Genomic DNA, 14566 nt, shown 5'->3' with positions numbered 1-14566 from the left:
GAGTCTGCAGGGCTGGCACTGGGAGAAGAAGGTTCTGATGTTTAATCAAAATGCAGTTTGAGAATGGACAGGTTTTGGACCCTGCCACTGATAGAGCTAATTTTGAAGTTTAAATTTACCACTTGCTAGAATATACAAAATCAAGTCAGGTAGATAGAAGTGAACAGACGATAACGTTCCACAACTTATAAGTGTGTTGCACTTAGAATGATTAATTTCAGCTGCTTAATCTGCTACTGTCTGGTTATAGTGCAGGCTCTCAGTATGCCACATGACTCTTTTATCCCTGACAAGGTGTATTCCTTTCGGCTTCCTTTGCAGAAACAGAGGATCTGTCTATAAAGCAGTCTTCCTGTCTCTGTTGTGTTCAGCCCAATTGCTTAGCTGGTAGGACGTGATGTGCAAGACTGGGTTCATGCACAGATACTGCCTTTGGTGCATGATACATTAAAGCTACGTTTCATTTACAGGAAACTAACCACTTGAGAGAGCCGCCATAGCGTGTTGAGATGGCTCTGTCATTTGGACTGCAGCAGATAACTGATAAACAGATGCCAGATAACTTGTGTCTCTGACAGAAATCAAAGCAAAACAAAACAGTTCTGGGAAATAGAATGGAATCTGTAAGTGGCATGCATTGACATATGCCTACTGCAGTAATTGCAAATAAAGTATTTGCAAATTAGTCCTGTATTTGTTCAGTCTGGAAGGATATCGAATAGTAAAAGATCTTTGTAGTTAGCTTGTGGAGTTGTAGTGAGGAACGGAATTTATTGCTCAAGAGAAGAACTGTGTGAATTTATCTCCCATATTCTTCCACCCACAAAGTTCCCCTAAACAATGTGTTTTGTCTGTAACAGCCAACTGAACCTGCCAGCTGCAGCAGGCTTTTTATTTACCACCTTCTTTCTGTGGTATTGTTTTCCAGTCTGTCCCATTCTTTCTCTGCCTTTAGTGTTCATCTTTACATGTGTTCTCCTATTCCCTTAGGAGTAAGAAACATTAATTTCTGAGCAACTGGCTGAATTTACTGGTATCAGATATTCTAGAGATACGGTCTTGTGGTTACCATTTTTTCTTTGACTTCTAGCTGTGTGGACTTTTCGTATTAGAATTCATAATATAATCACCAGATCTATTAGTAAGTAGAGGAAAGAAAACGGATCTAGGAGGGACATCCTCCTTGCTTTTTGGATACAGAGAGAATTGCTATGCTTCACAGCACAGAAATTGCTAGGGATTGTTTTTGGGAAGCGGGGAGAGGTGGACATCAGCTGCAGCAACGAATGAGCTTTTCTGGGAGCTCTCATGCATTATTCATCACGAGCTCCTTTCACTTGGATCAGCTGGAGGAAGTAGTTAGTCTAGTTTGAGCTACACTAGTACTACATTTAAGGGGCTTAAACAAGCCCAGGCAAGTACAGAAGCAACTCTTTCTCTTCATCTGCAGGCAAATGTAGGGCAGTCAGCAGCTCTGCTTACACGGCTCCATCTCTTTAGGCTGGCTAACAGGAGTCATGCAACCAAGGGACGCTACGCTGGAGATACGTACATGCATTCGTGCTGGAAAATGAAGCTTCAGGTAGGCAAATGCCTTGTCAGCAGAGTATATTGTGGCTTGCAGTTTATTGTAGGGATGCTGTTAAGCCTTGCAGAATAAATATGCGTTTGGGCAGCTTATTAGGAGAGGCTGCTGCAGGGACTCCTCGTGAGAGTGCTCGGTGAATGATCCCTTTGGTCTGGTACTTTGTTCCTTCCTAATTGTGAAGCTGCGTGTTTTTGTTGTCAAGCATCTTTCCTTCATTCATTCTGTCGTAAGCAGAGACAGCCTGCTGTGTTTTGCTGGTTGTTATTTTGTTTGTTTGTTTTCCTTCTGTTGCTGTATTTGGTGTTGGTTTGAGTTTGTTTGTTTGTTTTTAATTTAAGCTTGCTTTTTAATTGTGTTAGTATTAGCACTTTTATTTGGGGGGAGGTAACCATGAGAGGTGCTGCTGTAACACAGCTGGGTGCGATAAGCCTTAAGCTCCAATTGTGTCCTTTCAGAGTGTGTGCGTTTGAATGGATGCTGTATTTACTACTTTTTTTTTTCCCTGAATAAAGATGCTTGGAAATTGGGTCTTGTGCTCCCGAAAGCTTGTCTGTATTTTCTAACGATATGAGTTCTAAAAGAAATTGGTATTTCTTTTCAGTACAAGCTTTGTGTATTTAAATTATTGTGACTCAAGCAGCACTATTTGGTTTAGTTTTAGACAAAGAAGGGGATTTTCCAAAACCTTATGGAACAATAACTCTTGAGATCCCTTCCAGCCCCTGCAATTCTGTGATTCTGTGATTCTCTAATAACAAAGGGTCTTTGTTCTATTCTGTGAGCATTATTTTCTCTGTAATGTGTGGGTTTGTGCATGCGTGAGAAAGAGAGGAATACAAACATGTAATGCCATGTGGCAAGAATGTTCAAATGCTTTTTGTTTTGTGCGTCTGAAGTCTGTATGCTACTGGCTGCTAAGCACACCGGTCCATGTGCGTCCTGCCTGCCCTGTCTGGGGATTTGGTTTGATTTAGGGGCAGCTTTTTATGGAGGTGTTTTGTTTGTTTCCATTCAGAGATGGGCTGCTGAAAACTTGAAAGTGCAAAGACCGAAGGCCCGCTAGATAATTAGTACAAAACAGTGTGCACTGTTGTGCAGACAAGTCGTTTTCTTTTAAAAATTGTAGCTTAAGTCTGATTCACTGTTTAGTAAATAAGCACTACTGGTGACAGCAGAATTTGTCCGGCTCTATGTGAAATCTTCTAGGGAGGAGATTAATGATCACGTGCTTTTGGTGAGGTTCAGTGTATGTTGCCTTGGTAGTGTGTTTTCTTCCAAGATGACTTGATCACCTGAGCAGAACTTGCATGTCACTAAATATCGTATTCTTTTGCACATTTCTGTTCACCTTTTTGCTAACAGCTGGGAGGGACTGTATCTTGTCACACGTGTAATCAGTCTGTGGTCTTGTTGGATGGGGCTCATCAATACTTGTGGGACTCCTAAATAACTTCAAATCCTGACTTCTTAAAAACTTACTGTTCCTGTGGATTTAGTATGTTAAAGTTCTTGAAATGTTCTTGAAATACGTTGTACATACAGTGAGAATCTTGAATTATGCAGGTGCTTCATTATTTTTGTAAGATGCGGAGAGGACGATCTAGTGCTCTTTTTTAAAACACTGTGACCATTCAGTGCATAAATGCTTGTTTTGTGGAAATTCACAACCACGATTCTTTGATTTCTTGAGCTTTGTGGATTCCAGGCATTCAATTACTTGATTGAGAAGAAGATTTGTGATTCCGCTATTTAAAACTAAAAGTTTCATTTTGTTTTACACTGATAGCATATTTTACTGCTGCACTCCTTGGTTACACCTGTAGTCCAGAGTTACCCTGTTTGTCATCGGGGTATAGAGAAGGAAGAGTTATTTCTGCATTTTCTCATGTAATGCACTGGGCTGGTGCATCAAGAGTTTCTAGAAGCATCTCTGTGTTTTTCATTTTCAGCTATCAACGTTCAGGTTTTGCCTGATTTTTATTTTCCAATAAATAATCAAGATTTACTACTGTCATTCTAGAACAAAATGGTAATTACAGCCTTATTGGCTCAGGGAGAACTCAAGAGTGTTCACCTCTGGCTTAAATCAGCTTGGGCCCAGAGAAGAGTGTCATTTTTGTGCCCTCTGAAAGTGCTCAGGTTTATGCCTGTGCTGCAGAAATTCCTCAGAATCCTTCTGCAGCTCTGCCATAAGGGACCTGGATGGACCGTGACACTGCAGAGCATAAAACCTTTGTGAGGAGAGGAGGTGACTTTATTGGCTTGCTATTCTCTAATTCTGTCATTGTTATTAAGAATAACAATAATAAGATGAGGAGCTTTCACACATTTGGAGCAAAATATCAGCAAAAGTTCCCAAAGTTCTAGAGCTCTAGTCTTTTTTTTTTTTTTTTTTTTTTTGGCTAATTCTTCTGCCGATCTCTATGAAGAGCTGAAATCAAACCAAAGTGGGAAACTTGCTTCTCTGTGTTCTGACTGAGGCCAGGAAAAAGGGCTGAGACATACTTGATAGAATTCCTTACGCATTTCCTCTCTTACCTCAGCAACTCTCTGTAAAGGAGTATAACAACTCCTAATGGTAGAGTAGGAAATACAACAAAGTGTTCAATATTTGGCAGCAGCAAGACACAACACAAACCAAAATGAAAAGTATGCTTATGTTGGTGGAGTAATAAATGGTATCAACTAGTTTTGCAATACAAGGGTAGTATCTTACTGTAACAGCATCTAAATAAAATGGTTGCAGTTGTGATGTCCTTGGAAAAAGAGAGAAAAACAGATGAGATGTGGACTTTTTTTGGACCTATCAAGTCGTGGAGAAACTTTGTTCTATATTTCTAAGCTGACAAGAAATCTTAAAGGTGGACCTATGGTGAGAGCAGATATGTTTGTTTTGTTGTTTAGTGGGGTGTTTGGGGGGATTTAAAAATGCATGAAGAATAGGTTTAGACTCAAAATCAAGTCTTTCGTAGTACAAAATTAAACAACTTCTTCTCTCTAAAGTGCTGGAGCTGCCCTTGGTGGGGCCGCAGAAGGTCTCAGTATCTCACTCTGGTGCAGGAGGGTGAAGGGATGCCCCCCCAGTCTTACATTTGCCTCTCCGTAGTGTTTAAAGAACTTTGTCCTTGGATGAGGTGACTGTAGACTCACTCGGCATCCAAGCTTGAAATACATTTCAGCACAGTTTGCAAATGTTGGTATATGGATGTTTGTGGCCTTGGGCTTAGATACAACACAGTGAATTCAGATAGGCCAGTTGGGAGCTGCATACCTCTCCAAGTTCAACCACTGCAGTATTGAACTTTGCCAGGAGCTGCAGGCACTGTGCCTTTCCTGTATTTCTGGAAGAGTTTGTGTGAAGATAGTGAAGGCTGGTGGCTTGAAAGACACTGAGAACATGGAAGTCAGGAAGGAATTGACAGTAGCTATTTGCAGTTTGGTATTTGGGGAAGATGTTTTTGTTTTCTTGTCCTCCTTATAGGATTGTCCTAGGGTATGTTTATCTAACCAAGTCACTGCACTACAGATATCTGAATCACTGGTGGTGAAATCTTGTTTTCCTGCTCAATTGCAGGAGAGACCTGTCTCCCAGTTGAGAGAATAGTGTTCTCTTGAACCTGTTTGAACTAGATTCATGTCTCATGAATGATGATTATTCCAGAGAACTGACTCAAAGATCCAGATGGTCCCTTATGCTCACAATAGCAGGAATGCTAAAGTTGTCAACAAAGTCAAAATCATAGTTAGAATTGAGAACACTAAAAATGCTGTTCCAGGTTAGACCAAAGCACTTTATGGCAGTATGCAAAAGTTTATGCCTGGGGACTAGATAAAAACAGGCATATAATTGTGTAATAGGTCTGAAAGTAGATATATCATCCAGCATATAGTGATGCCTCCCCAGCCTTCCCAGTGATACCTTCCCAACCCCCACTGATGTATAGCCAAAGGTCTTTTCTATATTTCTATTTAATAGTTCTTAGTAGATTTCTCTCCACTGATCTCTCCAAATTATTTTTTGAACCCAAATAAAATATTAAGAATCTACAATCAGCTGGATCAGAGTCCCATTGTTAATTATGGATTGTGAAAAGAATTATCTCTTTTTTTTTTGTTTTGAATGGCTCATGTCATTGGATGGCCTCAATTCTTCTACTGGAGAGAAGGAGGATTGTTTCCTACTTGTTTCTCCATGACCACTGTGATTCTCAGTGTGCTCTGTCACTTAGACTGCAATAGAAATCAGTTGGTCTCAATGAGGAAACCCTGTTTGACAATGTTAGAAGAGCATTTAGAGGACAGAAGTAGTCAGGACTGTTTAGGTGAAGCTACAGAACATAGCTAAACTTTTCCAAGTTAATACAATATGGGTTTGCTGAGAAAAAAACAGGACCCCACGAAAAAAGAAAAAAAAAAATCTGGATCTTTAACAATCATAAATCGGTAAGGAACAGAGAGAATTTCAGATTATGCTGTTCTTGCTGCCACCTCTCCTTTTTGATGTCTTTTTGTGGCTTGCTCTCCTTCTCTTTCATGTGTTTTTGACATTAGCATTTAATTTTTGTTAGACATCACTTCTTCTGGATGTGTTGTTTTCACTCATGGATTCTTTTCACTTGTTGCTAAAGCTGCACACTTCTTTTTATGGTTACATTTACTAAAAATACTCTTTTGTAACATGTCTTAGTTAGAATCCATGTGTTTCTTTCTTAGCAACATCCCTTTCTCATCTGGTTGCTATATGTGGATGATAGACAAAGATCATGATTAGGGACTTTGTTACCTTGATTTCAAACTTACCAAATAACAAATGTTGCTGGATGCATATGCTTGTTGGCTGTTACAGATGTGTGGGAACCTTGCTTGCCTTAAGCATACATGATCAAGAACTGCCAAGCCATCAGTGCCTTGCCAGTGCTCTTAGGAACTAGGATTTAGTGACTTCGATGAGTTAAAGTGGCAGCCTGAAGACTTTGTTGTGGATTTTTTCTACTGCCCCTATGATGAAAACCTGTGAGATTCGTATCACCTTCTTCTCTCGTTTAAGTCATTTGGTTTCATGCAAGACTAATTGCACAATGGGTTTGAAGGAAATAGTAATTGTCTTCCCTAGTATTGCTTCACAGTGCTTTCTTTATGAAGATAGCTCTGAGAAAATCAGAAGGACCCAACTACACAGGCATGGTTTTCTTTTCTTTTTCCTTTTCTGTTTCATCTCTTACCTCCTTCCGTATGCCATTGTTGAGGGACTGCACGGGACAGGATGCCTTCAGCCTATTGGCAGGGTGCTAACTTCAAACAGATAGCCACGCCTCTGTGAATGGCAGCCTCATTTGGTAAAAAAAAAAAATCCTAAATTTCAGTCCTACTAAAGAAAATGGTGATACTTGCTTAAAAATAAAAACTGTATGTATTATTGCTTCTTCATGACATTAAGCACTTCTAAAAGCATAATTTAAACATCCTTACTGAAATTGAAATGATTATATTAAAAGAAATGGTAATTTTATCTTGGGAATGAGCATGGAAGTACCAAACCCATGCATCCACCCTGCATACAACTGAAAGAAAGCTAGTGAAGATCAAGGTACATTTGTTTTTTATCTTTTTTTTTCTTTCAGTAAATGCTTGAAACATGCATTTTTAATATGTTTCCTGTCTTCTGCAGTTACCAGGCAATATTGCTGACTTATTTTTATCATGTGTATTTTGGTGCACTCAGCCTCTGTGATTGTGGATGTGCTCATACTTGTTTTTATGTCTTTTAAAGAAATTTTATGACTTTGAAATTTGAGTCATATTTTGTATGTATCAGAGGTTCACAACGTTGAACTGTTGTAAAGAGTGGGGAACAGTTTAACTCCTATGTACTACATCCAGCAGTACTTCAGTGGCACTTCAGTGACATGAATTGGCATATTCCTATTAAATCTTATCCTAGGTTCTAATCTGTGGAGATGCTGGAATCTTTTAATTTTAGTGAGATAAAGTTCACCAGTGGTAGATTGTTGTAGTTCATATGAGAAAGGTGGTACTGAGGTAGCGGGGAAGTGTTGGGAAGAGTAAGAAATGTCTTTAAGATGTTCTACCAGGACCTGGTTTCTGCGCCTTCTGTTGGGCAAGTAGGTTGCAGTCCACACGGATTTTTGTATTTCTCTTGTTTGAGGGTTGCTTTCTTTTCTTCCTAGCTAATTTAATGTCAGGCTAACCTAGCGTAACAGGAAGCTCGCTCAAAACAACCAATTTAAGCTCTCTTATGTTGACCTTGATGGTTGGCTGGTCTTCATATTGAGACATTTTGTGGTTACTACACGCTGTTACTTTTTTCTCTTGATATTAGCTTAATAGTTCTCTTTGAATTGTTTTTGCCATTCCATCTGGCTTCTGTTAATAGCCAATTTTGTTGGGGTTTTTTTGTTATCAGTTTCTCTTTTGCTGTCTAATGGAAAATTAGCATTTTATGACTCACTGGGGTGCTTGTTTTGTCTTGATTGTCATTGATTGGTTAGCATTATGGCTTTGAAACACAATAACTGTTCTTCTCCAAGGAAGTGTTTGCTTGTCTCAAAGGGGTCAGATTGGTTTGGAAAACCAGATGCAATACCTTAGGCTATTCGAGGCACCAATTCTACTTTCAAATCCAGGTTGGGCCATCACTGTTGTAGTAATAATCTTTGTGTTCCCTCTCCCTGCTTTATCAAGGAACCATGTTTCTGCTAAAACATTTTTGTAATATTTTCTTGTCTCATTATTGTGCACCCATTCCAATTTACATGAGAGCGTCAACTATACATTGTTATCCTAAAAATAACCTTTGTTTCAAATCAAGTTAATCTCCTGACTTCTGTTGGCTTCCCATTTCCCAGGTCAGATACCAGAGTAGGAATTGACTCGCTGTCTGTTTGGTAGCTGATGTACCTTTTACAGTTGGACAGAAGCTCTTAAATTAACCAATGATGAGCAGAGCTGCAGCCAGCATCCCTGAAATGGCTTATTGAATGGAAAAGCTTGAGAGATGCTGGCCTTGGAGGTGAAACTGTTCACAAGTGAACGTCTTGATATTCACCAACCTTGAAGTAATGAACTTTGGTGACACACAATTGTTGCTATACTGTCATTGCCACATCAGCATTTTGGCTGAACAGCTTGCCCCCATTGATCAGCTGGTTCAAGCTGCCCGTGTATTTCAACTGGAAGCATTTTCACAGTGGTAAGACTTTTTACCCTTTTCTTATAATTCTAAGGGTGAGGGAGCTAAAAACCTGACTTCTAAGGTTCACAATTTAACATGAAACTAATATTGGCTGCCCAGTACAGGGAGTTTTGTGTAAGTTCCTGTTATGCCATATTTTTTTCCTGCCATACCTGTGATGTTTAAACAAGTTAGTCTTATCCCAGTTCTTTATTACACATTGGGCATTATCTTTTCTGCCCAGAACTGCTGTTAAATGCGAAGGGGAAGTGAAAGACACCAAGGCCCTGGAGTGTATGCAGGGAAAGGCAAAAAAACCTGTGAAGGATCACAAGTGTTATGGGGAGCAGCTGAGGGAACTGGGATGGTTCAGTATGGAGAAGAGGAAGCTCAGGGGAGTCCTTATTGCTCTCTACAACTGCCTGAAAGGAGGCTGTAACAAGGTGAGTGTCAGAGGTCTCTTTTTCCCAGGCAACAGCATTAGGACGAGACCTAATGGCTTAAATTTGTACCAGGGGAGGTTTGGGTTGGATATTAGGAAAAACAACTTCTCAGAAAGAGCAGTGAGGCACTGTTGCAGGCTGAGGTGGTGGAGTCACCATCCCTGGAGGTGTTCAAGAAATGTGTAGATGTAGCACTGAGAGACATGGTTAGTGAGCATGGTGGGGGTGGATTGATGGTTGGTATTCTTAGAGGTCTTTTCCAACCTTAATGATTCTGTCGTTCTAGGAGTGATGTCAGGACCAATCCAGTTCTTAAGTAAATTAGCCTTCACTTACATGTAACTGAGCATAAGAATTCATTACAAGCTGAGTTGCTTTCTATAAACTTCTCTTCTGTTTCCCTCAGATATACTGGGGCAACCCCTTATAAAGGTAAGACTGTGGCTATCTCCAGGATACATACAGAACCAGTCTAAGTCACTCTAGCTCTCCTGGGTGGAGAGAAGCAGGGCTAAAGAAATGTTGATGTTAATTTAAGAAGCAAAATAAAGCTAGCCTTTGAAAAAATACTAGTAGAAAAAAGGCTAAATTAATGTAATGCTATTAAAAAATCAAACTAGGTACATGCAGTGATATTCTGACCCAAGAACAGACTTTTTTTCCTCTTTTTTTTTTTGTTTTTGTTTTTTTTGGGTTTTTTTTTTTTTTGGTTTTTTAAGGCATTTTAATGTGTTAATTGATGAACTAAGGAACTTTGATGCATATTCCAGAAACTCATTCTGGAAGAGTGGTGGGAGCTGGGATTCTTTTGCCAAAGGATTCCTGAAAAGCAATAGCTGTAGGATGGATATTAATGTTCCCACTTTTGTAGTCCATTATCTTGAAAGCGGGCAAAATACAGCAGGGACAAGGACATTCTTTGGGTGGGAACAGTTGGAAAGGGAGTTACACATTGTTCTTTGTTATTAGATATTTTCCCCGAGCCTATGAAGAATAGTATGAGGCAGGCCTGTGAGTCCACTTTTCTTTGGTGCTTCAAACCATTAATAGTTTCTGCAACTTGTCTTTCATCAGAAGACCTACATTTTTCATCCAAAATTCAACAAAGAAATTCATGTCGTCTTGCCCTTAAAAAAAACAACAGAGGGGGAATTGTTTCCTTTGTTTTTCTCCTTAGTTATATTGCAGGCTATCTTGCTTATTACTTGTTCTATCCTCCCTTCACCTTTTGCTCTTCTGTCTTCTTTTTTTTTATTATTTAAGAGCTTTCTCTTCTGCCATGCTATGTCATGTAGCAGCTGCTTTTGATTTGTGGAAGCAGAAGCGGAAGCATTCTCACATATCTGACTCCAGGGAAGAAGTTAACATACTTTTCACCAAGAGGAAAAGAAGGGTGAATACAGTTATATTTGAAATGAAAACAGATCATCTGCAACCTCAAGAAGTCTGAATTTAACAAAGAGAAAACATAAGGTTCTGAAGAGCAGTGGGAGGAGAATTTAAGTATGTTCATCTTAATGCTAGCATTTTTGCAAGTTGTCCTCTGTAACAGAGGCTTCTTTACCATTTACAGACATGAACCAGTTTTATAGTCAGCACTTTTCTGGAGTGAAAATATCCTATGCCATTCTTTTCAAATGGAAAAACAGATTTGCAAAAGTTTTGTATCAAAGGCCATAAAGATCTGAGCACAGGAATACATATCCTGCATCCCAAGCCTGTGGCTCAGTGTTCATCCTAACTTTTGCTCTTATTCTAGGATGCTGTCAGTAACACAAATGAGATCAACTGCCCCATCCTTGCAATTCAGCAGTCATTGCAGGACGTCTCTTGTGAGAGAGTTCTTGGGCTTATACTGTACTGCATCCTTTGGGATTCAGCCCTGTTCAGTTCAGGATTTTTCTCCATTAAATTAAATAAAAATGCAGGTTGTAGGTTTATCTACATACTATATACATGTATGAATATATGTATGTAGACACACATATATGCATTTATTTTAATGCATTTGACATTAAGTATCCCTGGCTGCTTTTACTCATATCTAGTACACTAATTTCCATCCCTCTCCAGTGTTTGTTGTCTGATTGCTGTAGTCATCTTTGTATTATTTTTCTTGGGTCATTAGCTTTCTGAAGGAACTCCGGCCTTTTGACACATTTTATAATGTTTATCACCACAGAGACCTGCTCTTGAATTCTGTTCTTTCTTGAAAACATCAGTTGAATTTGGCACAGTGTTCTGATTTTTAAATGGCATCCAGATAGGATGTTCCAGTCCTGCTGGAACCCTCTGGTGTTTGTAACTCTTGTTAGTGCATTTAACTCCATATCTTTCAGGGAACAAAAATCCTGCTGTGGTAGTATTTGTTAGAAGAGTGTATTTAACTGGAAGCCAAATCTAATGCTTCACCTCTGAAGGCTGTTGGCTAGCATAAAATAAAATCCTCTTGGATTTAAAAATGATTACAGTCATTTTTGCTACAGCTTGCAGGACTTCCCTTGTACCCAGGATTAGATCAGCTGTGTTTCTATCCATTCAAGTTTCTTGATATAGAAGCCTCCAAAAAGTATTTCCAGATTATTTTCCTATTGTGATAGGAAATGATGCAGAAAAACCAATATAGATAGTACAAAGGTGGAAGAAAATAGCTGATTCATGTGGTCAAAGCTGCAGCTAAGAAATAAGGGTGATAAAAGGCATGAGGAGACAGAGAAAAAGCAAGCATGATATGGGATAAGATGGTGTGGGGACAGTGGAGGAGGCTGAAGGTGCAATTGATGTGGTCCCTGGTTCTTTTGTTTTTCTTCTTGCTGTATCTCATTGCTGTGGAATGATACAAAACGATGCTTACTTCCAGGCAATGTTTATGTGTGGGCTTTGCTGTTTCTCACCCTGTCACTCTCAGAAGCAGCTCCTATCTTTTAATCCCCTTAAGCCTCTAGTCTCTCACCAAAACATGTCCCTCCTGAAATGTAATCCTCTTACTTCAGTTCCACGGTTACAGTACTTATGTATGTGTGCTTGGGAGCGTGGGCAGCAAGGTTTCTTTCTGCCAAAGGCTGAAAAAATCAAAATATCAACATGCCAGGATTTTCCAAAGAACTATTACCTAAAGTAGTGTGTGTTAGTCTTAATCCTAAATCCCAATTTTTTTTAAAACCCTGTAGATGCCTTATACTATGGTGCCGTGATAGTTTTTCTCATGAGTCATCAAACTTACAGATCCAAAGGTCATTCACTGCACAGCCAGGGATGTGCAAGGAGGATTGGGGACCACATTTACAAGTAAAGGGGACCTGACAGTAAAGTTTCAAGGAGGGAGACTGGATGAATGTGATGTTCTTCCAACTTCAAGGAAGAGCTTACTCAAATGTAGCTGTGCTTTACCAGATGGCAGCTCTTCAGGTTGATCACAAAGTCTGATAGTCCGTATGAAAATCAGTGCACTGACAGATTCCAGGTTGGAGAGTCATGTTCTACTACTGAGAAAAATGGAAGGGTAAGATCTCAATGATGGTTTCCTGGCTCTGGCATAATGAATGTGAAACTCACCTTGTGTAAAAGTATTGTGCAAAAACACATGCAGTATTGAGCCATACGAGAGAATCTCTATGTGTCAGTGTAGGACAAGAAAGGCTGAATTTCTGAGGGCAACATAATTTCTGTTTACTTCAGGTTTCTCATCTGCCTATTGATGATCAAATTCGCCTACTTCAGGATACCGGTGTAGAAGGTCAGCAGCGTATGCTGCAAGGGTCTGTAAGTTGCAAACTGGCCTCATCTTTTCCCTCTTACAGTTCATGTTGAGTTCATATTTTGAGCTGCTGCCTAATGCTGTTGAGCACGAACCAACTACAGTATTCCACTTGGAATGGACAATAGCGGTTCATAGGAAAGATGTTAAACAAGAAGTTTGTTCATTCTGTGCCGAAGTTTCAGACCTTTGATACAGCCTTATTTTCAGTGATGATTTGAGTGTGTTACTTAAATGTATATTTGTCTTACAAGAGGTTCTTCCAATTTTACATCCTCTTCTCAGTATGCTCTCCTCTGTCCTCCAAGGTACTAGTAGCAGATGTAATTAAGGAACCTCAGAAGTGTTACTTTTTTTCTTGATTGTGTTCTTAAAGTGCTGCTTTTGTAATTTACCATTCTGCTGCACTACATTATTGTTTGCATTTTCAAAAGTAAAGGAATCAGAAGTAGATGTTTTAAAGAGAAAAAAAAAAAAAAGTAGTTCTAGTTCTGGATCAGAACCTTGTTGTAATGGGATCAGCAAACACTGACAATGTGATCCCTGGGGCATAAAATCCTACAATCCAAGGATCCTTCCCTTTGAGTGAATCCTCTCTGCTGGACTCCAGAGCCCATGGGGAGCTCTTTCTTCTATCATTTTAGCCTCTCATCAGCTCCATTACAAGCGTAGAGCCTAAGAGAAGACGTTGCCTCCCCAGAGGTCTGACTTTACAGGTATTTCTGAATGCCTTCTGAAAATACATAATCATGTAGCAGTTCTCTGAGGTTTTTTAGAAGTGAGTTTTAAAAGCTATAAAATGTATTTTGATAAAATCCGTTATTTTCTGAAGCATCCACAGATTTCACAGATATGCAATATGATTTCCACAGATAATGAACATGTACAGCAGTGAACAAAGGGAAGAAGAGAAGTGAGTTTTTTAAATCCAGCCTTGGTGGGGGTAATTTTAAAGGCTGTTTGACAGAAGCGAATCAAATAAGCTAATACACTTTTTCTGAAACCTTTGATGCAATTTCCTGTGACAAAAACTGCCCTAGCTCAAAGCTGTAGGGAATGAAGGACAGGAGATTTACTGTGAATATGGGACTTATTTATAAACCTTTCCCCTTGGGAAACAAACTTTAGAGAATGCTATGTCAGCACATGCAAGAATGCAGCGCAGTCTCCAATAGGTCAGGCAGTGCTCTGACAGCTGCAGCTTATTTTCTGTTTCATATGCATAAATGCGAGAGACAGAGCAACCCAGTGAAGTGAATTGTTTAATATTAGTGACATAATATCAGTATTTTTCAGCTGATGTGCATGTCTTTCCATAAAAATTTCTAAAACCAAGCAGGATTTTACTGGAACTGGTGCATGAGAGTTGAGGAAAGAGAATGAGTGAATGTCATCAGATAAGTGGAAAAGCTTCTGTTTCAATAGGCTAATGGCCCTGAGATTTTGTTTTAGCAGAAAATGCAGGCATTCCCAGGACTGCAGTGATAAATTTAGTTCTTACACAGCTGCTGGCATTTAGCTTGTTCAGGCACACAAAAACTTCAACCCTCCTGTTAGACTGTGGCTGCTGTGAAGGTTCCCAGCTA

The 14566-nt window shown here is 39.5% G+C and overlaps 1 protein-coding gene across 11 annotated transcripts in view; it reads left to right on the top strand.

Moving 5' to 3' along the window:
- Window positions 1–14566, top strand: part of MARCHF8 (membrane associated ring-CH-type finger 8) — an 84789-nt gene that overhangs the window by 39413 nt on the left and 30810 nt on the right. For 6 of the 11 annotated variants that reach the window (XM_090145154.1, XM_090145156.1, XM_090145150.1 and 3 more), the window contains exon 3: window positions 1451–1582. The exons of 4 other annotated variants lie outside the window; for them this stretch is intronic. In XM_090145154.1, coding sequence (XP_090001280.1) covers window positions 1451–1582 — 132 coding nt within the window. The remainder of the gene's footprint in view (window positions 1–1450; window positions 1583–14566) is intronic. One more of the 11 variants, XM_090145157.1, reaches the window with a different exon arrangement.

Source organism: Phasianus colchicus, chromosome 8 (genome assembly GCF_987193195.1).
Source record: "Phasianus colchicus chromosome 8, bPhaCol1.hap1.1, whole genome shotgun sequence".
Classification (NCBI taxonomy): Eukaryota; Metazoa; Chordata; class Aves; order Galliformes; family Phasianidae; genus Phasianus; species Phasianus colchicus.
This window is presented reverse-complemented; position numbering and strand designations above follow the sequence as displayed.